Source organism: Oncorhynchus mykiss, chromosome 25, assembly GCF_057628025.1.
Source record: "Oncorhynchus mykiss isolate SJ-2025 chromosome 25, ASM5762802v1, whole genome shotgun sequence".
NCBI classification, from domain to species: Eukaryota; Metazoa; Chordata; class Actinopteri; order Salmoniformes; family Salmonidae; genus Oncorhynchus; species Oncorhynchus mykiss.
Window position 1 is genome coordinate 62,025,956 of NC_143046.1, and position 18,457 is coordinate 62,044,412.

General features: G+C 40.9%; 2 protein-coding genes across 6 annotated transcripts; one reads left to right on the plus strand and one right to left on the minus strand.

Moving 5' to 3' along the window:
- Positions 1 to 2,253: 2,253 nt before the first annotated feature.
- LOC110505423 (kazal-type serine protease inhibitor domain-containing protein 1) lies at positions 2,254 to 5,262 on the minus strand. Of its 2 annotated transcripts, none has more exons than XM_036963011.2 (4): positions 3,428 to 5,262; positions 3,042 to 3,202; positions 2,733 to 2,880; positions 2,254 to 2,595 (listed from the first exon to the last, which is right to left on the minus strand). In XM_036963011.2, the coding sequence occupies exons 1-4, from the start codon at positions 3,906 to 3,908 to the stop codon at positions 2,477 to 2,479; spliced, it is 909 nt and encodes a 302-aa protein (XP_036818906.1). In that variant the 5' UTR covers positions 3,909 to 5,262; the 3' UTR covers positions 2,254 to 2,476. The 2 variants fall into 2 exon arrangements, with proteins under 2 accessions (XP_036818906.1, XP_036818905.1); XM_036963010.2 differs by having other exon boundaries at positions 2,733 to 2,907.
- Positions 5,257 to 10,717, plus strand: LOC110505424 (UDP-glucose 4-epimerase). Of its 4 annotated transcripts, none has more exons than XM_021584628.3 (11): positions 5,257 to 5,688; positions 7,674 to 7,807; positions 7,966 to 8,081; positions 8,264 to 8,377; positions 8,697 to 8,873; positions 9,012 to 9,125; positions 9,272 to 9,338; positions 9,515 to 9,600; positions 9,761 to 9,838; positions 10,050 to 10,164; positions 10,339 to 10,717. In XM_021584628.3, exons 2-11 carry the CDS (start codon positions 7,687 to 7,689, stop codon positions 10,407 to 10,409), a joined length of 1,059 nt encoding a protein of 352 aa, XP_021440303.1. In that variant the 5' UTR covers positions 5,257 to 5,688; positions 7,674 to 7,686; the 3' UTR covers positions 10,410 to 10,717. The 4 variants fall into 4 exon arrangements, with proteins under 4 accessions (XP_021440303.1, XP_021440304.1, XP_090076812.1 ...); XM_021584629.3 differs by having other exon boundaries at positions 5,483 to 5,688; positions 7,969 to 8,081; XM_090220686.1 differs by having other exon boundaries at positions 5,550 to 5,688; positions 8,735 to 8,873.
- The last annotated feature ends 7,740 nt before the right edge of the window (positions 10,718 to 18,457 follow it).

Consider the following 18,457-nt stretch of genomic DNA (forward strand, 5'->3'; position numbering starts at 1 on the left):
ACTTCCAGGGAATCGACAGTGTGAGCATTTCCACGATTGACCGTGTCCTCCATCGTAACAGGATGCGAATGAAACAAGTATACAGAGTACCTTTTGAGCGCAACTCACCAAGGGTGAAAGAACTGCGAGCTCAGTATGTGCAAGTAAGTGTACATTCAGAAACATTTACTGTAATCCAGATTGTCTACAGTACTAACACATACTATGTGAATGACATTACTCTTCAGTACATACAATGTATGTGAATCAGAAGCCTAATTGTACTCTACAGTATAGCACTGTCTCTGTACGACTTACAAAATCCTACATACAGTATATTGTATTTCTACACAGACAATATTTGACTTGGAATCCTTGGACAGACCCCATGAGTTCATCTTTATCGATGAAGCAGGCTTCAATCTAACAAAGAGGAGAAGGAGAGGCCGAAACATGATTGGACAGTCGGCCATTGTTGAAGTCCCTGGTCAACGAGGTGGCAATGTCACAATCTGTGCTGCTATCAGCAACCATGGTGTTCTACATCACCATGTTACACTCGGGCCATATAACACCCAGCACCTTCTAAGATGTATTGCCAATCTAAGAGATATTTTATTTGAGCAGCAGGTTCAAGAGCAGCAGGGTCAAGAGCTAAATGAGAATCCCATTCCCACCTATGTGATAGTGTGGGACAATGTCAGTTTCCACCGAGCTGCTCAGGTAAGGGAATGGTTTAACATCAATGGGCAGTTTATGAACTTGTACCTCCCTCCATACTCGCCTTTCCTGAATGCGATTGAGGAGTTTTTCTCCTCTTGGAGATGGAAAGTGTATGATAGACAACCCTACACCAGAATAAGTCTGCTGCAAGCCATGGATTTAGCCTGTGGTGATATAGGTGAGGAATCATGTCAGGGCTGGATACGGCACACAAGAGGCTTCTTCCCCCGTTGCCTCAGGAGGGACAATATTGCTTGTGATGTCGACGAAGTGCTCTGGCCTGACCCAGCCCAAAGACAAGAAGAAGCACATTGATCACATGTTTACTCCTTTGATTTTTGTCCCTTTTAGTATTGTATACTGTAGTACAGTGCATTGTAGGCTTTAAACTGTACAGTACTGACTGTATTACAGTTTTTCTCAATTGCTAAAACACTAAAACCCATTGACTGAACAAATTTCTCAGTTGCCTCGACTCATTTAGCTAATTATGCAGTCTGTTGTCAATACCTTAAACCATTTCACATGGTAAAACACAATTTGTAGATCTCACTTAGACTTTTCAGCAAAACTCTAAACACATTCTCATTCTCAAAACACATTCGGCACTCTAATGCACATGTCATCCATACTGGTAAACACAAGAGGCAACAATCAAATACAAATAGAGAACACATGTCATTGATTGAACACAACCACTCAAAATGGATTTAACCTGTTTCAAATGATGCGACACAACCAATATAAGCCAGTTCAGAGAGCAAACAGGTTGTTGAAGGTGGGAAGGAGAAAGTCTGAGAATGGATACTGTAGTACAGTGCATTGCAGGCTGTATACTGTACAATGGACAAATTGTATGGCCCTGAACATTGTGCTTTCCATTTATTAACAGTACTGACTGCTCAATAGATTTTGCCTGGTTGCAGGTTCACATCAACAAAGAACAAGAATTACAGTATCACAGAGACAAAGGACAAGTTTGTGAGATGCAGGGTAGAGTACTGTAAAAATAGGGGTACAAGGAGGAGGAAGAACAAAAAACAAAATTGCAAAGAGTAAAGCAGAGTAGTAATTTCTGATCAATTTTGAGCTACTATGATAGAACATGTTTTCGTTCATCAAAAGACAATGACGGAAAAATATGAATATTTTTTTAGATAAAAAAAATGTACTTCTCCCTGAGAATTGTATGTTTTGAACAATGTGTTTTCTATTTTTCGGTGTATTGTTTACTGAGTGCTTGAGAGTGTATATCATTTTGATCACTTTGTTTATGATTTGAGAGCAGTGTTTGATTTTGAACACATGTCAAATTGTTTTGAGGCGAATGTTTCATTTTGCGAGAGGAGTCAGAGGTTATGTAAATAGTGCTTGAAGATGAGGTTTTGTGTTTAATGTTTTCAGGAGATGGAGCAAGGTTTCAGAAATTGTGTTTTAGCAATTGAGAAAAAGTGTCATGCATGGGCATAGCACCCTCTGCTGCTGTGATTCAGAACAACATGCAGAATGCAAATGGTAAACAAGTTGCAAATAATGACATACAAACATACAAAAAGTTAACAACAGTGTTTTATTGTCTTCGTGCTATGATAATGCGTGCCATAGTATGATACACTAATAGAAAAACTAGTCTATTGATATGTGGTATTCTACGTATGAGGATATTTTGTTAACAAACGTCATGCTCAGACTACATGCTCTTGCTCCTCCTCTCCTTTGGTCAGTTGGTTCATTTTCTGTAAGTTAAACACTTGTTGTTATATAGACCCACAGTTCATCCCAGGTAGTCTCCAGATTCTGTCTGCCCATCATCGCTGCCTTCCTCAGTGTCGTCATAGTAATACTCCTCTTCATCCTCCTCTTCATTCAGACGGCCTTTCAGAACCCTCAGCTCTAATGTAGAGACAGATCGGGGGGGGGGGAAATGAAGAAGCCAATGGTGAAAACACCCATTACAAATCATATGCAGTGTTGGACTGGGATCTTACAGATGGAATGCTTTATGGATAGTATTTGCTGCCCTGTCTCACCCTGTCTGAGCACCGTGAGACGGGCGGACGCAGACGTCTCCCCCAGTGCATTGTGGGAGATGCAGGAGTAGATCCCTGCGTCTGAGAGGTGAAGATTCTGTATCTGGAGCCAGGTAGAGACTGTGTACCTCTGGGGGCCACCTCGAGCCTGGGAGGAGGAGAGGGAGGGCGGAGTCTGGGTATACAGGACCAGACACAGGCCACATAAATACACCAGGTGTACACCACGTGCAAGTCCAACTTCAACAACGGAATGTAAACTTTGACATAAATAAATAGTAAAGTGGTACACTGGTGACATCATTAGACCTGGACAGAGATGTGTGGATCGTCCCCTGGCAGGAAGTTGTCACTGCCCTTCTTCCTCCAGCTGAGATTGGGCAGAGGGAAGGCAGAGACCTCACAGCCAAACACAATATCGTTTCCAGTGTAGTTGGACAGGTCTCTGGGGGCTCTGGAGATACGAGGAGCTGAGCCAGAGAGGAACGCCATATAGAGACCAGGGTTTACATTGTGGCTCTTTTCACAGAACATATCCACATTACTTTTTAAAAATATAAATAATGTAGTGAATCTTTAAAGCTGTAGCTCTTTTAAGACCTTAAAACCATGTCACAACAGCAGTCTCTCTACTCTATTATTAGACCAATAGCTTTAACCTGACTGATGCTATAATAAGAATTGACTATAGTCACCAGAGTAGCATGGTCCCTGTCCAGTGAGCCTCAGTGTGGTTCCTTTCCGGCTGGCTGCCTCTCTCAGCTGACACAGGTTGGGATAGGTGCGTCCATCAGAGCCACACACAGAGCCCTGTGCCTCACACACACACTTAGGTTCTGGTTCACCCCTCCTGCGGCCCCTCCGTCCTCTCCTGGTTCTCCTCTGGCAGACCAACCCCTCTCCACAGCGCCCATAGAACAACTGCGCCCCATCCGGGTCACATTGCTGCCCCTCCACGTTGCCACACTGCTCACAGCAGCCGCAGCTGTCCTGCACTTGCCCTGCTGGACAGTTAGAGGGCGCCAGAGGGCAGCGCTCCCTCTCACACTCCCCACAGCCCTCGCCCTCCTCCCATAGACGCAGCCAGCCGCGGTGCTGGGGGGGCACCCCAAGAATCAGATGGACAGATACACTCACACCGACACACATGCACAACCACACCCCAGCCCAGGCCATGGTATGTGCTTCCCACAACAAACACACAAGCGCAAATGCTCTCTAAGTCAGTCACTGTCAGAGCAATTTCTCCTTGGAAACTTACAGAAAGACGAGACACTGCAGAACCCCAAACCAGCACCAAACTGCAAATGGCTCGTTTCTGTAGAACCCAAACCCCTGGCTCTGTCCAAAGCTGGAGAATGTTGATCTGGTTGTTATTGTGTAAAAGCCTGTGGCTGTGTTGTTCTTCTCTGAGCTGAAGTAATATAATAAATGTTCCCTTCTGTCTTCAGTGCCACGTTGGGTTGGTCCTCCTCTGGATTGTTGGATTTCTGTGTTTGTTCCAAATGCCTTCTTCTTTTGTTCACCTTTCTCAAATAGTGTCTCCCGTTTGTGTTTCTCCAGTTTTAGAGAAAGCGATTAAATTCTGCACGTAAAGGAATACTTCTCTCTTCTCTTCTCCCGTCTTCTCTCCTCCGTCACAATGACTGCCTTTCTTCATGTGCCAGTGTTCCTCGGCAGGCCTGGAATGGTGCAAGAGTTTCAAAAATGCCACACCATATAAAAGAATGCCCCTCAATGTCTATTTCACATAGGCCTCCTCTCCTACAAATCTGTCATCAGCACAGACCATAAGTAATCTCCCATACACACTGAAACATGTATCTACGTTAAGATGGCACGTAAATGTCAATTTATGATGACATCCTTTCGATTTTATCATCCTTCTCTCTCTCACTTTCTATCAGAGCCACTCTGGCTAGTGGAGCCATGTGACATTCCTGGGTCTGGCAATGCTTTGTGTCTGCCAGTGAATCTGTCTGCATTTTGGGAATACACATGCAAGAATGTTATTTAATATCTCTCAGTTGTTTTGTGCATTTTTGAAACACATGTTTTTTGTTATTATTTGGTAAACAAATTGTTTAAAGCTGAGATACAAAGAAACATATTGTTCTGCCTTGAGAGTTTGGGGGTATCATTTGCAACGATATAACATCATCTTGGATAAGAGGATGGCTTGAATCATGTCCAAATTAGAATGGAAGTTTGCATTTTTTATGTTTTTAAATATCTGTTCATAATGATGATTCATTACTTCCTCCTGCCAAAAGAATATGTTAACGATGCTTGTACATTTTTTGTGTCAGGGTAATATTTTTTTTCTAACTCTGTAGTTTCTGTTCCTCCAATGTGGCCATAGCTGGCCAATCCAATGCACAAGCTCATTGCCACCACAATTACGGTACTGTCTCTAAATAGTCAAAGGCATGGTTTCATCCGGTGAATTCTGACGTCAGAGCATGTGAGGCTTCGTTGTTTGACGCCGTCCACGTATCAGTGTCAAGAAGTGCGCATGTGGTCCGTAAATGTTCCAACTGAACTGGGTGACGCTACAAAAATAAAAGTCCTCTCTTATAAATAGAAATAGAAAGTCAAATATGATCATTTCTGATAATACAATTATAACATATTTAAGTCTCTAAGAAAATCGAGCTCTTCCTGCATTAATTATATCTGCTTAAAAAGTCAGGAAAAGGGCTTTAAATGGGCTTTTAATTTGAAAGAAACGCGCATACGCTACCGGATGTAGTATTTGATTGCTCTGACTTACGCATGGTCCACGTATCTGAACAGGAAACAAGAAATATGTCCAAACAACTGCACTGGACAAGGGAGACTTATTTCAGGTGATATCTTTATTTTTTATTGCCAGTCGTTGACACACACTCTATCTGTACTATATTCATCGGACGTCATCTTTCCCGCGAAGACAATTCCTGGAGAAGAGGTTCAAGTAAGTATTTTAATTCATGTATGATCTCCTGGGTGAATGACAGTGGTAACTTTCATCCAGTGGTGACAGTTTAGCTGCAATAACTCAGAAGAGTTTCATGTGAATGTCTTGCTAACTTTACCACATCAATAATGTTCTTGTTAACTGCCGATTTTTTAGTTGGATAATAGACTTCAGACTCTAGTGGCTGATGATTTACAGGCAGGATTGTCACGCATAAATAGCAGTTCAGTTGCTTTTTAGAATTGAATATGTTGCTGATGTGTCTTGAAAAAAAGGTTCTGCCAGGGCTCAGTCATATTCCGGTTATGTCTTGGAGTTAATTGCAACTGCAGTATAATGTGATCTGGCAGAGACACTTTCTTCAGAAAGTATTCAAATATATTGAAAATGAAATTATAGAACTAATTTACATAAGTATTCAAACCCCTGAGTCAATACTTTGTAGAAGCACCTTTTCTGTGAGTCTTTTGGGGTACGTTTCTAAGAGCTTTGCAGACCTGGATTGTACAATATTTGCGAATTATTCTTTAAAAAAATTATTCAAGCCGATTTAAGTCAAAACTGTAACTAGGCCACTCAGGAACATTCAATGTCATCTTGGTAAGCAACTCCAGGGTAGATTTAGCCTTGTGTTTTAGGTTATTTTTCTGCTGAAACGTGACTTTGTCTCCCAGTGTCTGTTGGAAAGCAGACTGAACCATGAAAAGTATACCCATAACATGATGCAGCCACCACCATGCTTGTAATTATGAAGAGTGGTACTCAATGATGTAGCTTTGCCCCAAACATAACGCTCAGTATTCATGACAAAAAGTGTATTTCTTTACCACATTTTTTTTGCAGTATTACTTAAGTGCCTTGTTGCAAACAGGATGCATGTTTTGGAATATTTTTATTCTGTGCAGGCTTGCTTCTTTTCACTCTGTAATTTACGTTAGTATTGTGGATTAACTATAATGGTGTTGATCCATCCTCAGTTTTCTCCTATCCCAACCATTCATCTCTGTAACTGTTTTTTAAAATCAACATTGGCCTCATGGTGAAATCCCTGAGCAGTTTCCTTCCTCTCCTGCAATTTAGTTAGGAAAGACGCATGTATCTTTGTATTGACTGGGTATATTGACCCACCATCCAAAGCATAATTAATATCTTCACCATGCTCAAAGAGATATTCAAAGTCTGCTTTATTTTTAAAAATTACACATTACCAATAGGTGCCTTTTCTTTGCGAGACATTGAAAAACCTCCCTGGCTTTTTGGTTGAATCCGTGCTTGAAATTCACTACTCGATTGAGGGACCTTACTGTATGTGTGGGGTACAGATATGGGGTAGTTATTCAAAAATCATGTTAACCACTATTATTGAACATGGAATGAGTCCATACAACTTATTATGCGATTCCTTACATTTTTACTCCTGAACTTATTTAGGCTTGCCATAACAAAGGGGTTAAATACTTATTGACTTGACCGTTCAGCTTTTAATATTTTATTAATTTAGAAAATGTTCTACCAACAAAATTTCAATTTGACATTATGGGGTATTATGTGTAGATCAGTGACACAAAATCTAAATGTAATCCATTTTAAATTCAGGCTGTAACACATCAAAATGTGGAAAAAGTCAAGGGGTTTGAATATTTTCCGAAGGCACTGTATGTTACCTATTCATCATCTGTTTCCTGGTTGTACAGGTGCACTAAGTGGTGACGTGGGTGGGGTGGGGCACTGAAATTGAATAGTTGAACTACATACCTCTTGCCATTTATTTTCTAGCTTTACAAGCACTCCAGGTTTTATGGGTTGTTATCTCTAAGACAAAAGGTAACCTGGGCTGTCCTGAAATATTGTGACAGTCTCATTAAAGCCAGGCATTGATCTAAGGTAGATCTGAGACCGAGCACATCTCTAGAATGTTGCTATGTGCACTAATGATTGTGTGTCGTGTGTTGCTGGTGTGTGATGTGTTTTGTCTTTGTAAGGCAGGGGGTCACGATGGCACAGAAGGTCCTGGTGACTGGGGGAGGAGGCTATATCGGCAGCCACTGTGTGGTGGAACTGATTGAGGCAGGATTCTGCCCTGTGGTCATAGATAACTTCAGCAATGCCGTCCAAGGTAAATGTCCTTAGTTTGCCTAGTGCGGCTTTGCGAGTAGGCTAATACGGCCTATGACACTCTATCTGTTTGTTTTGTGTGTGATGCTGACACTTACAGTATAGGTGTGTTTGTGTATGTGTGTTGATCATTGTTCCATATCCTTTTGTTTTTTGGAGGAGAAAGGGATGTCCCTGAGAGCCTGCAGAGGATAGAGAAAATCCTGGACACCAGCATTGAGTTCTATGAGCTGGACCTGCTGGACCGCCCAGGCCTGGAGAAGCTCTTCAAACAGGTTTAAAACTACACATGTATCCCTGCTGAACAGTGTTCACAGGCTTCAACTAGGCCCCAGAGGATTTCCTCTTCAGGTCATGGAGTCAGGGACAACTCCTGGCCCTATTAGCATTTTTGCTCAAGACCTTTTGTCTTTGTTTTGGTTTCTACCTGTTTGTCTCTGTCTTCATGTCCTAACAGCATTCATTCAGTGCTGTAATGCACTTTGCTGGTCTAAAAGCGGTGGGTGAGTCAGTTGAGCAGCCATTGAGGTACTATCAGGTCAACCTCACTGCAACCATGAACTTGCTTGAGGTAAGCGAGAACGCCTCAATCTTAACTTGCCTTGCATTTTTTTGAAGCGACCTAATATGTCATGGCATTCACTGCTGCTTGCCTAGAACTGCTGCCAACGGACACGAGTGCTTGTGGGTTGATTTTATAACTTTGTAGCACTGTACTTGTCTTTTACTTTTGACCCACTACTAGTGTTTGTGTCGCTTGCAATAATCTCAACCCGCTTCCTGATGTTAGTCTGCATGCTTAAGCGTGTGTGTGCCTTAGATTGCTGTCTCAAGGGCTGCTGTCTATCCGTGTGTGTGTGTGTATGTGTGTGCATCTGCATGCCTCCCAGGTGATGCAGACTCATGGCGTGCGCAATCTGGTCTTCAGCAGCTCAGCCACGGTGTATGGAGACCCCCAGCGGCTTCCCATAGACGAACAGCACCCTGTTGGGGGGTGCACCAACCCCTACGGCAAGACCAAGTTCTTCATAGAGGAGATGATTATTGACCAGTGTAAGGCAGAGAAGGTACTGTACCTACCCCAGGTTCTCTATTCAACATCACACACACCCTGGCCATCTGTCACATACGTCCCATGCATGATAGATGTCCTGAATAACAGTGTGTACCAATGTGTACAACAATACTACTGTATGTATTCACAGGACTGGAACGCGGTGCTGCTGCGCTATTTTAACCCGATCGGGGCTCACTCCTCTGGGCTCATCGGAGAAGACCCTCAGGGCATCCCCAACAACCTGCTGCCCTATGTCGCCCAGGTAACCACAAGCAATGTTTATCCACCTTGAATGACGCGATATATACCACTGAGTTATTCCTTTTCTAATCTCTGTTCTTGTCACTGGGATGTAGTATTGTAATTGACTTCACTTTATGTGCTGTGGTTCTCTCGTCGCTAACCCAGGTGGCCATTGGGAGAAGAAAACACCTCAATGTGTTTGGGAATGACTACGATACTATCGATGGAACAGGTAACGATGACTGACTTTATACTTAAACAAAAGTGGGTTGATTGACATTGATTGAAAACAACATTGAATAGAATTAAATCAAAATCATAACCGTCTGATGGTAAATGTCAAGTCATATTTTTTGTGTGAAATGCATCCAATTCGGAAAATAATCCTTCTCCTCTTTCTCTCTTTAGGAGTGCGAGATTACATCCATGTTGTGGATTTGGCCAAAGGACACATAGCTGCCCTCAAGAAACTGAAGGACAATTGTGGATGCAAGGTACAGTATACCGACTGCCTGAATTACCTGAACACACTATTACCTGAGTGATTTTTCCTGTCTTTCCTCATTCAGTCACAATTTCTCAGGTCTTGGCCATGTTCATATAGAAATGTGACATTTCCCCCCTCTCTCTCCCTCCCTGTATCTCACTCTCTAGGTGTATAATTTAGGAACAGGAACCGGTTACTCTGTGCTCCAGATGGTGAAGGCTATGGAGAAGGCCTCAGGGAAGGAAGTGAGTGACTTGAGACTCTTTTAAAAACTTCAGAGCCTTCATCCATCAGTATTCCTAGATTTATTTCCTCTTGATTGTAGGGAATGGTATCATTTTTAGAACTACATGTGTAGAAAGCGGCTACTTCAAGCAATGCCTGTCTGGCGGCTAATTTCAGATCAAACCATTTCACGTGGGGGTGGTTGTACTGTAATGATTGTCTTTGCCACAGATCATGTACCTGATCGCCCCTCGGCGAGGAGGAGATGTAGCATCCTGCTATGCTGACCCCCTTCTGGCTGAGAAAGAGCTGGGCTGGAAAGCTGACTTCGACCTGGAGAGAATGTGTAAGTACACCTTTATTGAACCACTACTACCCTTTTACTTTCATTGTTACTCTGAGTCTGTACATCATTTGTCAACACAACACGACAGCTCCAGGCCTCAGTTCAATGCACAATCTTGATTACAAAGAGCGAATGTTTATTCTCATAATGTCATACCTCTGGTTGTCTCCGAAGGTGAGGACCTGTGGCGCTGGCAGTCCAAAAACCCAACCGGATTCACTAATAACAGCCCGTCTTCAATATGATGTCACTCAATGCTCATCTTCTTCACGTACTCCTATGTTACTGGGCCAAAGCAAATCATAAAGTTCTTAATTTTTCTTTCGCGTTCACACATGAAGAGACCTCAAGACAAAATGAATGATTTATATTTCATAATGACTTAATATTATGTTGTTGATTCCATACAGGTACTTCTCTAATGCTTAGGTGAAAAATACCATGTCTTGTCTCTCTTGTCATTTGTATGTATTGTCATAGACATTTTCTCTAATGATATAATAGCTGAGTCAATAGCCATAAAAATGGGGAAATAAATACATTTTCTGTGTCATTGTGAAATCATTTTGATTTCATTGGTCACATCAATCATTTTTCATTGACCCTGGTAAGAGATGCTGTAGTGTATATGGTTCTTGATTGAGTGGATTGTTTGAGTTAACCATATAACTGAGTGGTAGCTATAGTGCTACAATATACATGTGGGAGGGCTATGTTTTTGGAACAATTAGTTCAAATTGTTTTTTTTACAAAAATTAGGAGGATCTGGTTGGACTAATCTTAGGAATGTTATTATTTCAATACTACCAAATGTCAAGCCCTAAAAAAGGTGAGTAGAGTCTCTAAAAGGGGGCACTTGTACTGTAAGTGGCTCCTTGGTCTTCGGGCGCTCAGCACTGCCTGCACTGTCTTTTTTTTAAATCGTCTAACAAACGGGTTTCGGTCTTTAGGGCTGAGCAGGAAGTGAATGTGTAAAAGAAAAGAAAATTGCCCAATACTTTTTTTTAAAAAGTGGCAATGATGACAGAGATGGGGGGAGATGGGGGGAATAGAGCATATCGGGCACCAGGCGAACCAGGTCACCGTAGAATATCGATACCTTTGAAGTGGTAGAGCATTGGCAGAGACCGGGCACGTGTAAGCAGGATATTGGGTATGGGGAATGATTCAGGCCAAAATTAAGCCTAGGCAACAGTACCACCATGTGGCTGTCGTCTGCTATTGAATGTCCGGCTGAAATGAGGTGATACCAATGCCTTACTAACGTCTGCGTGACGCCTGCGTATGAATAAAAATCCTAAAGTGCATAGTTTTATATTCGTACCGTTTTCCCCATGCAAGCTGATGTAGCTAGCCACATTGGCCTATAGTGTTGCCTACAGCTTGTGTGTTTCTGGTTATTATGGCCTAGAAAAGATTTTGTCTGCTATATAAGTAATTTGGCTTTTCCTCAACAACTCATGGGATAGTACGTTATCTTATCTCGCTGTATACAGATCTAAACATTGTTAGCCAATCACAGACTGTGTTGTTACCAGTTCCCACTACATCAGACAACCAATAGGGTTTATATTTTATTTTTATAAAGGGTGGATCATCTTAATATTGCGAAAAGATTGTTGCTTCCATCAATGTAATTGGCTGCATCATTTCCAATAGCCCATTTTTGTAAATATATATTTCCATATACATACACATGTATACATATACACATGTATACATACACATACCTACAGTGGGGCAAAAAAGTATTTAGTCAGCCACCAATTGTGCAAGTTCTCCCACTTAAAAAGATGAGAGAGGCCTGTAATTTTCATCATAGGTACACTTCAACTATGACAGACAAAATGGAGAAAATAAATCCAGAAAATCACATTGTAGGATTTTTAATGAATTTATTTGCAAATGATGGTGGAAAATAAGTATTTGGTCAATAACAAAAGTTTAACCACAATATGTAGATTAAACTGAAATTCCAGCCAACTTTCTTAGGCGTGTTTAAAAATAACTATATTTTGGAGATTATTTCCTTTTCAAACAACCGAAAGTGAGCAGGTGTAATCTGAATAAAGGGGAAAAGGCCATTCTTGAACATAGGATGAGACATTCCTAATCTGGCTTTTCCTCAACAACTCATGGGATAGTATGTTATTTTATCTCGCTGTATACAGATCTAAACATTGTTAGCCAATCACAGACTGTGTTGTTACCAGTTCCCACTACGTCAGACAACCAATAGGGTTTGTGTCCATGACTTTCAGTCGAATAGACCAGTTCATAGGATTTCCCAGAGGGTCCGTGCTATCCAGGATCCTTATATGTCCCTATCTCAATCAAGTAAAAATGCAAAGTGGTTAAGTTTAGTGTCACTGGGGATGGGAGGACATGGCACCCACACACTCTGGAATTGCATTTTTGTCCCCCCCAGTTTTATCATTGCACTGTGATACAAAAAGCGGTGTTGGTGTGGTTTAGGACCATGCGGACCCCTCAGAGTGGTCGGGTGGGCTGTTTGGTAGTTTGAGACGGCTGGATTTAGTACCACGTGGACACCACAGAGCGTGTGAACAGAGGCAGCTGTTGTCTGTGTGTGTTGTGCTTTTTCTCCGAGTTGTAACAGCAAGCAGAGAAGAAACTGGCTATTCCTTATTTGACTGATGTAGCTGGCAAGATAACTGCTGTTTGACTTAATTGAAAAAAAAAAGCATTTATTCCCAGTGCTGAGCTAGTAGTGTAAGTGACGTGTAACGTAAGCTAATGTTTCATCCCTTCTCAACTGAAGTTTTGTCTTAATTTAGTAGCTAGTAGCTACCACAACCAGTTCAGCTCTAGCCTCTAGCTATCTGTCAGGTAGCAATATATAACAGCTGTTGTATGTATGGAAATGTTTTGTAGCCTTTGTTTTGTCCCGTCTCAATAGAAGTAAACGTTTTCGCCAGTTAATGTACCATTAGAGCTAGCCAAAAGTTGTCTAACATTAGCTATTACTTTTGCCTCAATCACACTAGACCTGAATCAAATAATGAAACCAGCGACCAAATGATTGAAGACGGATATTCTGACGTTTTTTGAGAGCGCAATGTGAGTTTTTATTTGAGTCAGTATATGTAACGTTATTGATCTGTCAGTTTCCCTAGGTAATTCCTTACTTTTCACACTGACATGGTATGAACAGCTCCACAGGCTTCACTGTCATGGTGCACAGTCAGTACACAACACTATGCTCATCATGTCTTAGCAGGATCAAATGGTGAAAGGTGTCCCAGCAGGGTCAGACAGTCAGAGAAGACCAGTCTATGGAGCTCTAGGGAATTTAGCAGTTCATTATAACAGTCAGTGAATGGATACAATGGTCCATCTTGAGTTGATGGTCAGGCTACAGTCTGAGATCTGGGAATGATGGGCATTTCAGTAAATTAACCATTGATTCTATTCTTGCATAATAAAATGTATAAATGTACGCCAAGGTAATTATGCGTCTTGCCTCATCGGAGCAGGATCAGATGGTGACAGGGATCACAGCAAGGTCAGGCAACCAGGGAAGACCAGTGTGTGACGGCGCTAAAGTGAACTTTTGCAGATGTAACACATTATTCTCTCTGTGCTGCAAACACTGGACAGGCCAGAAGCTTCAAAGATGTAAACTATTCTAAGGCAGTCTGACAAACCTCTAAAGTTGATTTACAAACTGTATCAAGGGTTGATAGGGGCTTTTTCCGATGACACAAAATATATAAAACAATAATGTGAGGAAGACCTGGGAGACACTATTGATGATGATGAAAGGATACAGATGTGTTTGAATGCCCAGTCATATTCATATTATCTCAGACACACTCTGACATTAGTGCAGTTTAAGACCCTCCATAGAACGTACTATATGCCAGTGAAACTCACGCACTCTGAAATGCAATTCCTCTGCTGGAGATGTAAAACACAAAAGGGGACATATTTGCATGTGTTATGGTCTTGTCAAGGCTGGCTGAATTTTTGCAAAGAGTATGTTATTTTATCTCAGCATGTCTACAGACTCTACCCTCTCCCTGTTTTTCTTTGCTTGGAAATGTTGATACTGGAGACTGTTATCAGAAGAAACTGTGTAACCTAGCATTTATAGCGGCTAAGAAATGCATTGCCATTCATTGGAAGGTTGGGTATCCTCCCACAGTGTCACAATGGATGGCAGAAATGTCAAGTTATGTATCACTAGATTTGAGTTATTACAAAATGTAGAGTATACTGTGCAACTTTCATAAGTTCTGGATGCTTTATGTGGAATACTGTATGACAAAAGGATTCTGTATTGAAATCATGCCCAAATCAGGGGATATACAATATATATATATACACACAAACGTATGTAGATACCTCTTCAAAATAGTGGATTCGGCTATTTCATCCACACCCGTTGCTGACAGGTGTATGAAATTGAGCACACAGCCATGGAATCTCCATATTAGATTTAGTAGAAATGCAGGAAATTAGCTTTAGATGCCCAGACCCCCGCAATTCCCCCGCAGGGTTATGCCCTGGGGGGGTTTTAAACAGAAAAAACTATGGCAAAGAAATGGTACACCATACAACAAGAGAAAGGCGCGATTTTCGAGTTTGCCCCAGATAGACGATTAAAAATAATTCACAAGATGTCCTTGATCCTATTGAGGAGTGAGTATATTTAAGTTCTGATATTGTTATTAAATATTTAGGCTTACTGTGTTGGTAAGGCAAAAATGGTTTATTTGAAAATAAGTACTTTTTGCTGAGTTGACAACGTATAGTCGAAGGCACGTAGGCAATATTATTTACTGTGTCGATAGGGGAGTAGGCTAGTATACAATAATAACGTAATTTGATGTATGGTATTATTTATTTAATGGATTAATTCAATTGTAAATTAAAATATACACACGGGGTGCTATAGGACATGTACACGTTTTACATTGTAATACACTACCCCTACATGCCATTGTGTGCTGGAGCTATGGGACATTCACACCCGGACTTAATTGAATGGGGGATGCATAACTACTTTTCCATGAAGGACGGAAATGAGATACAACATACAACTTCGATTGAAGACCTAAGATCACGCCAGTATCATAACGGTATCCTATTATAGTGTGGATACAGGAGTAGCCTATTCTATGTGCTTGTATTATTTATCTAATTGATCAATTAAATTGTAAATGCGGATGGGTATGCTACTTCATTCAATGAGTACAGCATTGTACAAGGTAGATACAGGAGTAGCCTATAGTCTACAATAAAGTCATTGAATGTACTATAGTATAATTAATTTATTTTTAGAATGAAATTGTATATGCGGAATGGGTAGGGTAGCTACTTCATTCAGTGAACACGGAATATCTTGCTATCTCTGAGACCATGTTAATGAAGTTTATTCAGCTGTTGAACTATGACAATGTTGAACTAATTTCTAAATCAGTCTTTCTTTTATTCAAGATGATGTCATGAGCCAGATCAACCAATCAGCTTCACTGAAACTGTTCAACCCACTACCTCCAACACTCTCCCTCTCCTGTTCAACTCATTTGCAGCCGCACAGAAAAGGGCTGTACATACCTCTGTGCCTATCTCAGTGCAACACGATTCAACCAAGGCCTCAGTTGGACGCCTAAAATGTGAGAAATGTAAACAAGATGCTACAGACGTGTGTGTTCGTGTGCGTGTTCGTGTGCGTGTGTCTGTGTGTGTGTGTGCGTGTGCGTGTGTGTGCGTGTGTGTGTGTGTGTGTGTGTGGTTATGGATGGAGTTCCAAGAAAATACATGAGTGTGATGTGCCCCTCTGTGTGTTCTTTGGCTCTCATCAAAGGAGAACCGTTTTTGGTTCCAGGTAGAAGTATTTTTGATTCCAGTAAGAACCCATTTGGGTTCCATTTTAGAACCCTCTGTGGAATGGAACCAAAAATGGTTCTTCAAAGGGTTCTCCTATAGGGACAGTGGAAGAATCCTAGATCCTTTTTTTCCTAAGAGTGTAGGCCTATATTGTATTGGTGGTTCCATGGTTTTCTGGTGGTGAGTTAAGATAATCAGAAATACAATGAAACATCCCCACTTTTAGCATACATTTGCAAGCAGGCAAAGTAGCTTACTTCTACAAAAAAGACACGCTCACACACCAACAAAAGACCATGAAGAAACTGACAAAATAATAAAGAAATTGACAGAATTCGTCAATGTTATGAAATAAGACAAAACCTGTTGTTTTGTGTAGCATTTCGAATTGCATGAACAGAAATTGCCGTAAATCAACATTGAAGATGATAAAATATGGGAATTAACGGTGGACATTTACTGGTGGTGAATTCTAAATAAATCATGGTTGAATTGCTGCAAAGAAACCACTACTAAAGGACACCAATAAGAAGAAGATACTTTATTGGGCCAAGAAACAACAAGCAATGGACATTAGACTGGTGGAAATCTGTCCTTTGGTCTGATGAGTCAAAATGTGAGATTTTTGGTTCCAACCGCCATTATTCTACAATGTAGAAAATAGTCAAAAATAAAGAAAAACCCTTGAATGAGTAGGTGTGTCCAAACTTTTGACTGGTACTGTATATAACGGAATTGATCAACATCAACAAACAAAGGGTAGCCTAAACAATTCACACAATGACACAATTAAAACGCACGATTTGTCAGGAGACAGAAACATGCCTTTGGAGGCTCTTCACCACACACCCATTCCCACCTTCTTGTCTAGACATTGTTTTTTATTCCACTCAATACAATCTTTACAAGGAACAGGCCTAGGCGTAACCTTAACAACGTGGTCAGGTATAAAGCAGTAGTCATTTATGGAAAACAAATGAAAAATCAAAGTCCATGCAGAGCATTGAAAACAATTATTATTAATGATCCTGTTTAATAATAAAAGCAGAAGATAGTAAATTTCATTAATCACAATGGTTTACCTATGCAAATACATCTGAAAACATCGCAGCCACATTAACTGAAATTAATAGCCTGATTCAATGTGATTCTGAGAGATAAAAATGTTATCTGTTCAGCTCTTCGCTCTATGAATAGACCAATACTGCTTCTATACTGCTTCTATCTTTTTGGTCTTTAGTTATAGGCATAGCCTACCACTAATATTCTAAATTGCCGAGCATTTAAAATGACCATATTTATCTTGGGATAATGACTCTTGCATTACATTTCAAAGTAAATGTTTTCATAAGCCCATAGGCCTACCAATAACCCTTGTTGAGGCTGGGCAAGACCTTCAATAGGCTAGTAGACTTTGCAGAAATAATCATGGAGTTAATCATTGTTATAGCCTAGATCGCTTTATATAATCTGGACTGTTATTTTTGCTAAGGCTAAGCTAACAAGGGGTTGCTTTTTGTTTATGCTTTTTGCCCTGCCCTGCTTTTAGCCATAAGACATCTCCATAGAAATTACTAGCCTAAGGACTGCATGGTGACAGTGACTGTGTCTGTTAAACAGGTAAACTTGTGGTAAACTGGGAACTCTGGGGGGGAAACGACATCAGAAAGATGCCCGAGTTTGGATGACCGTTCAAATGTTTTTATTTATTTTTAATTCCCAGTTGTCTTGAATACACTGAAGCCGGAATTCAGGGATTGCAGAGTTCCGAGTTCCCAGTTGTCTTGAATGCACTGAAGTCTGAATTCAGAGATTGCCGAGTTCCCAGTTGTTTAAACTCTGTGCTAGAGACATAGGCTACATCTTCTTTCTGAATAGGGCTCCATCCAACAAAGAAGCCCTGTTGTCCTTATTGATTTGAGAAATAGGCATACCTACATGGTAATCAAATCAAATTGTATTGGTCACATGGTTAGCAGATGTTATTGCGAGTGTAGCGAAATGCTTGTGCTTCTAGTTCCGACAGTGCAGCAAAATCAACAATTAATCTAACAATTCCACAACAACTACCTAATACACACATATCTGAAGGGATGGAATAAGAATATATACATATAGATATATGGATGAGCGATGACCGAGCTGCATAGGCAAGATGCAATAGATGGTATAAAATACAGTGTACATATGGGATGAGTAATGCAAGATATGTAAACATTGTTATTAAAGTGGCAATAATAAAGTGACTAGTGATCCATTTGTTAGATTGGACAATATTTAAAAGTCTGTATGTAGGCAGCAACCTCTCTTTGTTAGTGATGGGTGTTTAGCAGTCTGATGGCCTTGAGATATATTTTTTTTTTCAGTCTTTCCGTCCCAGCTTTGATGTACCTGTACTGACCTCGCCTTCTGGATGGTAACGGGGTGAACAGGCAGT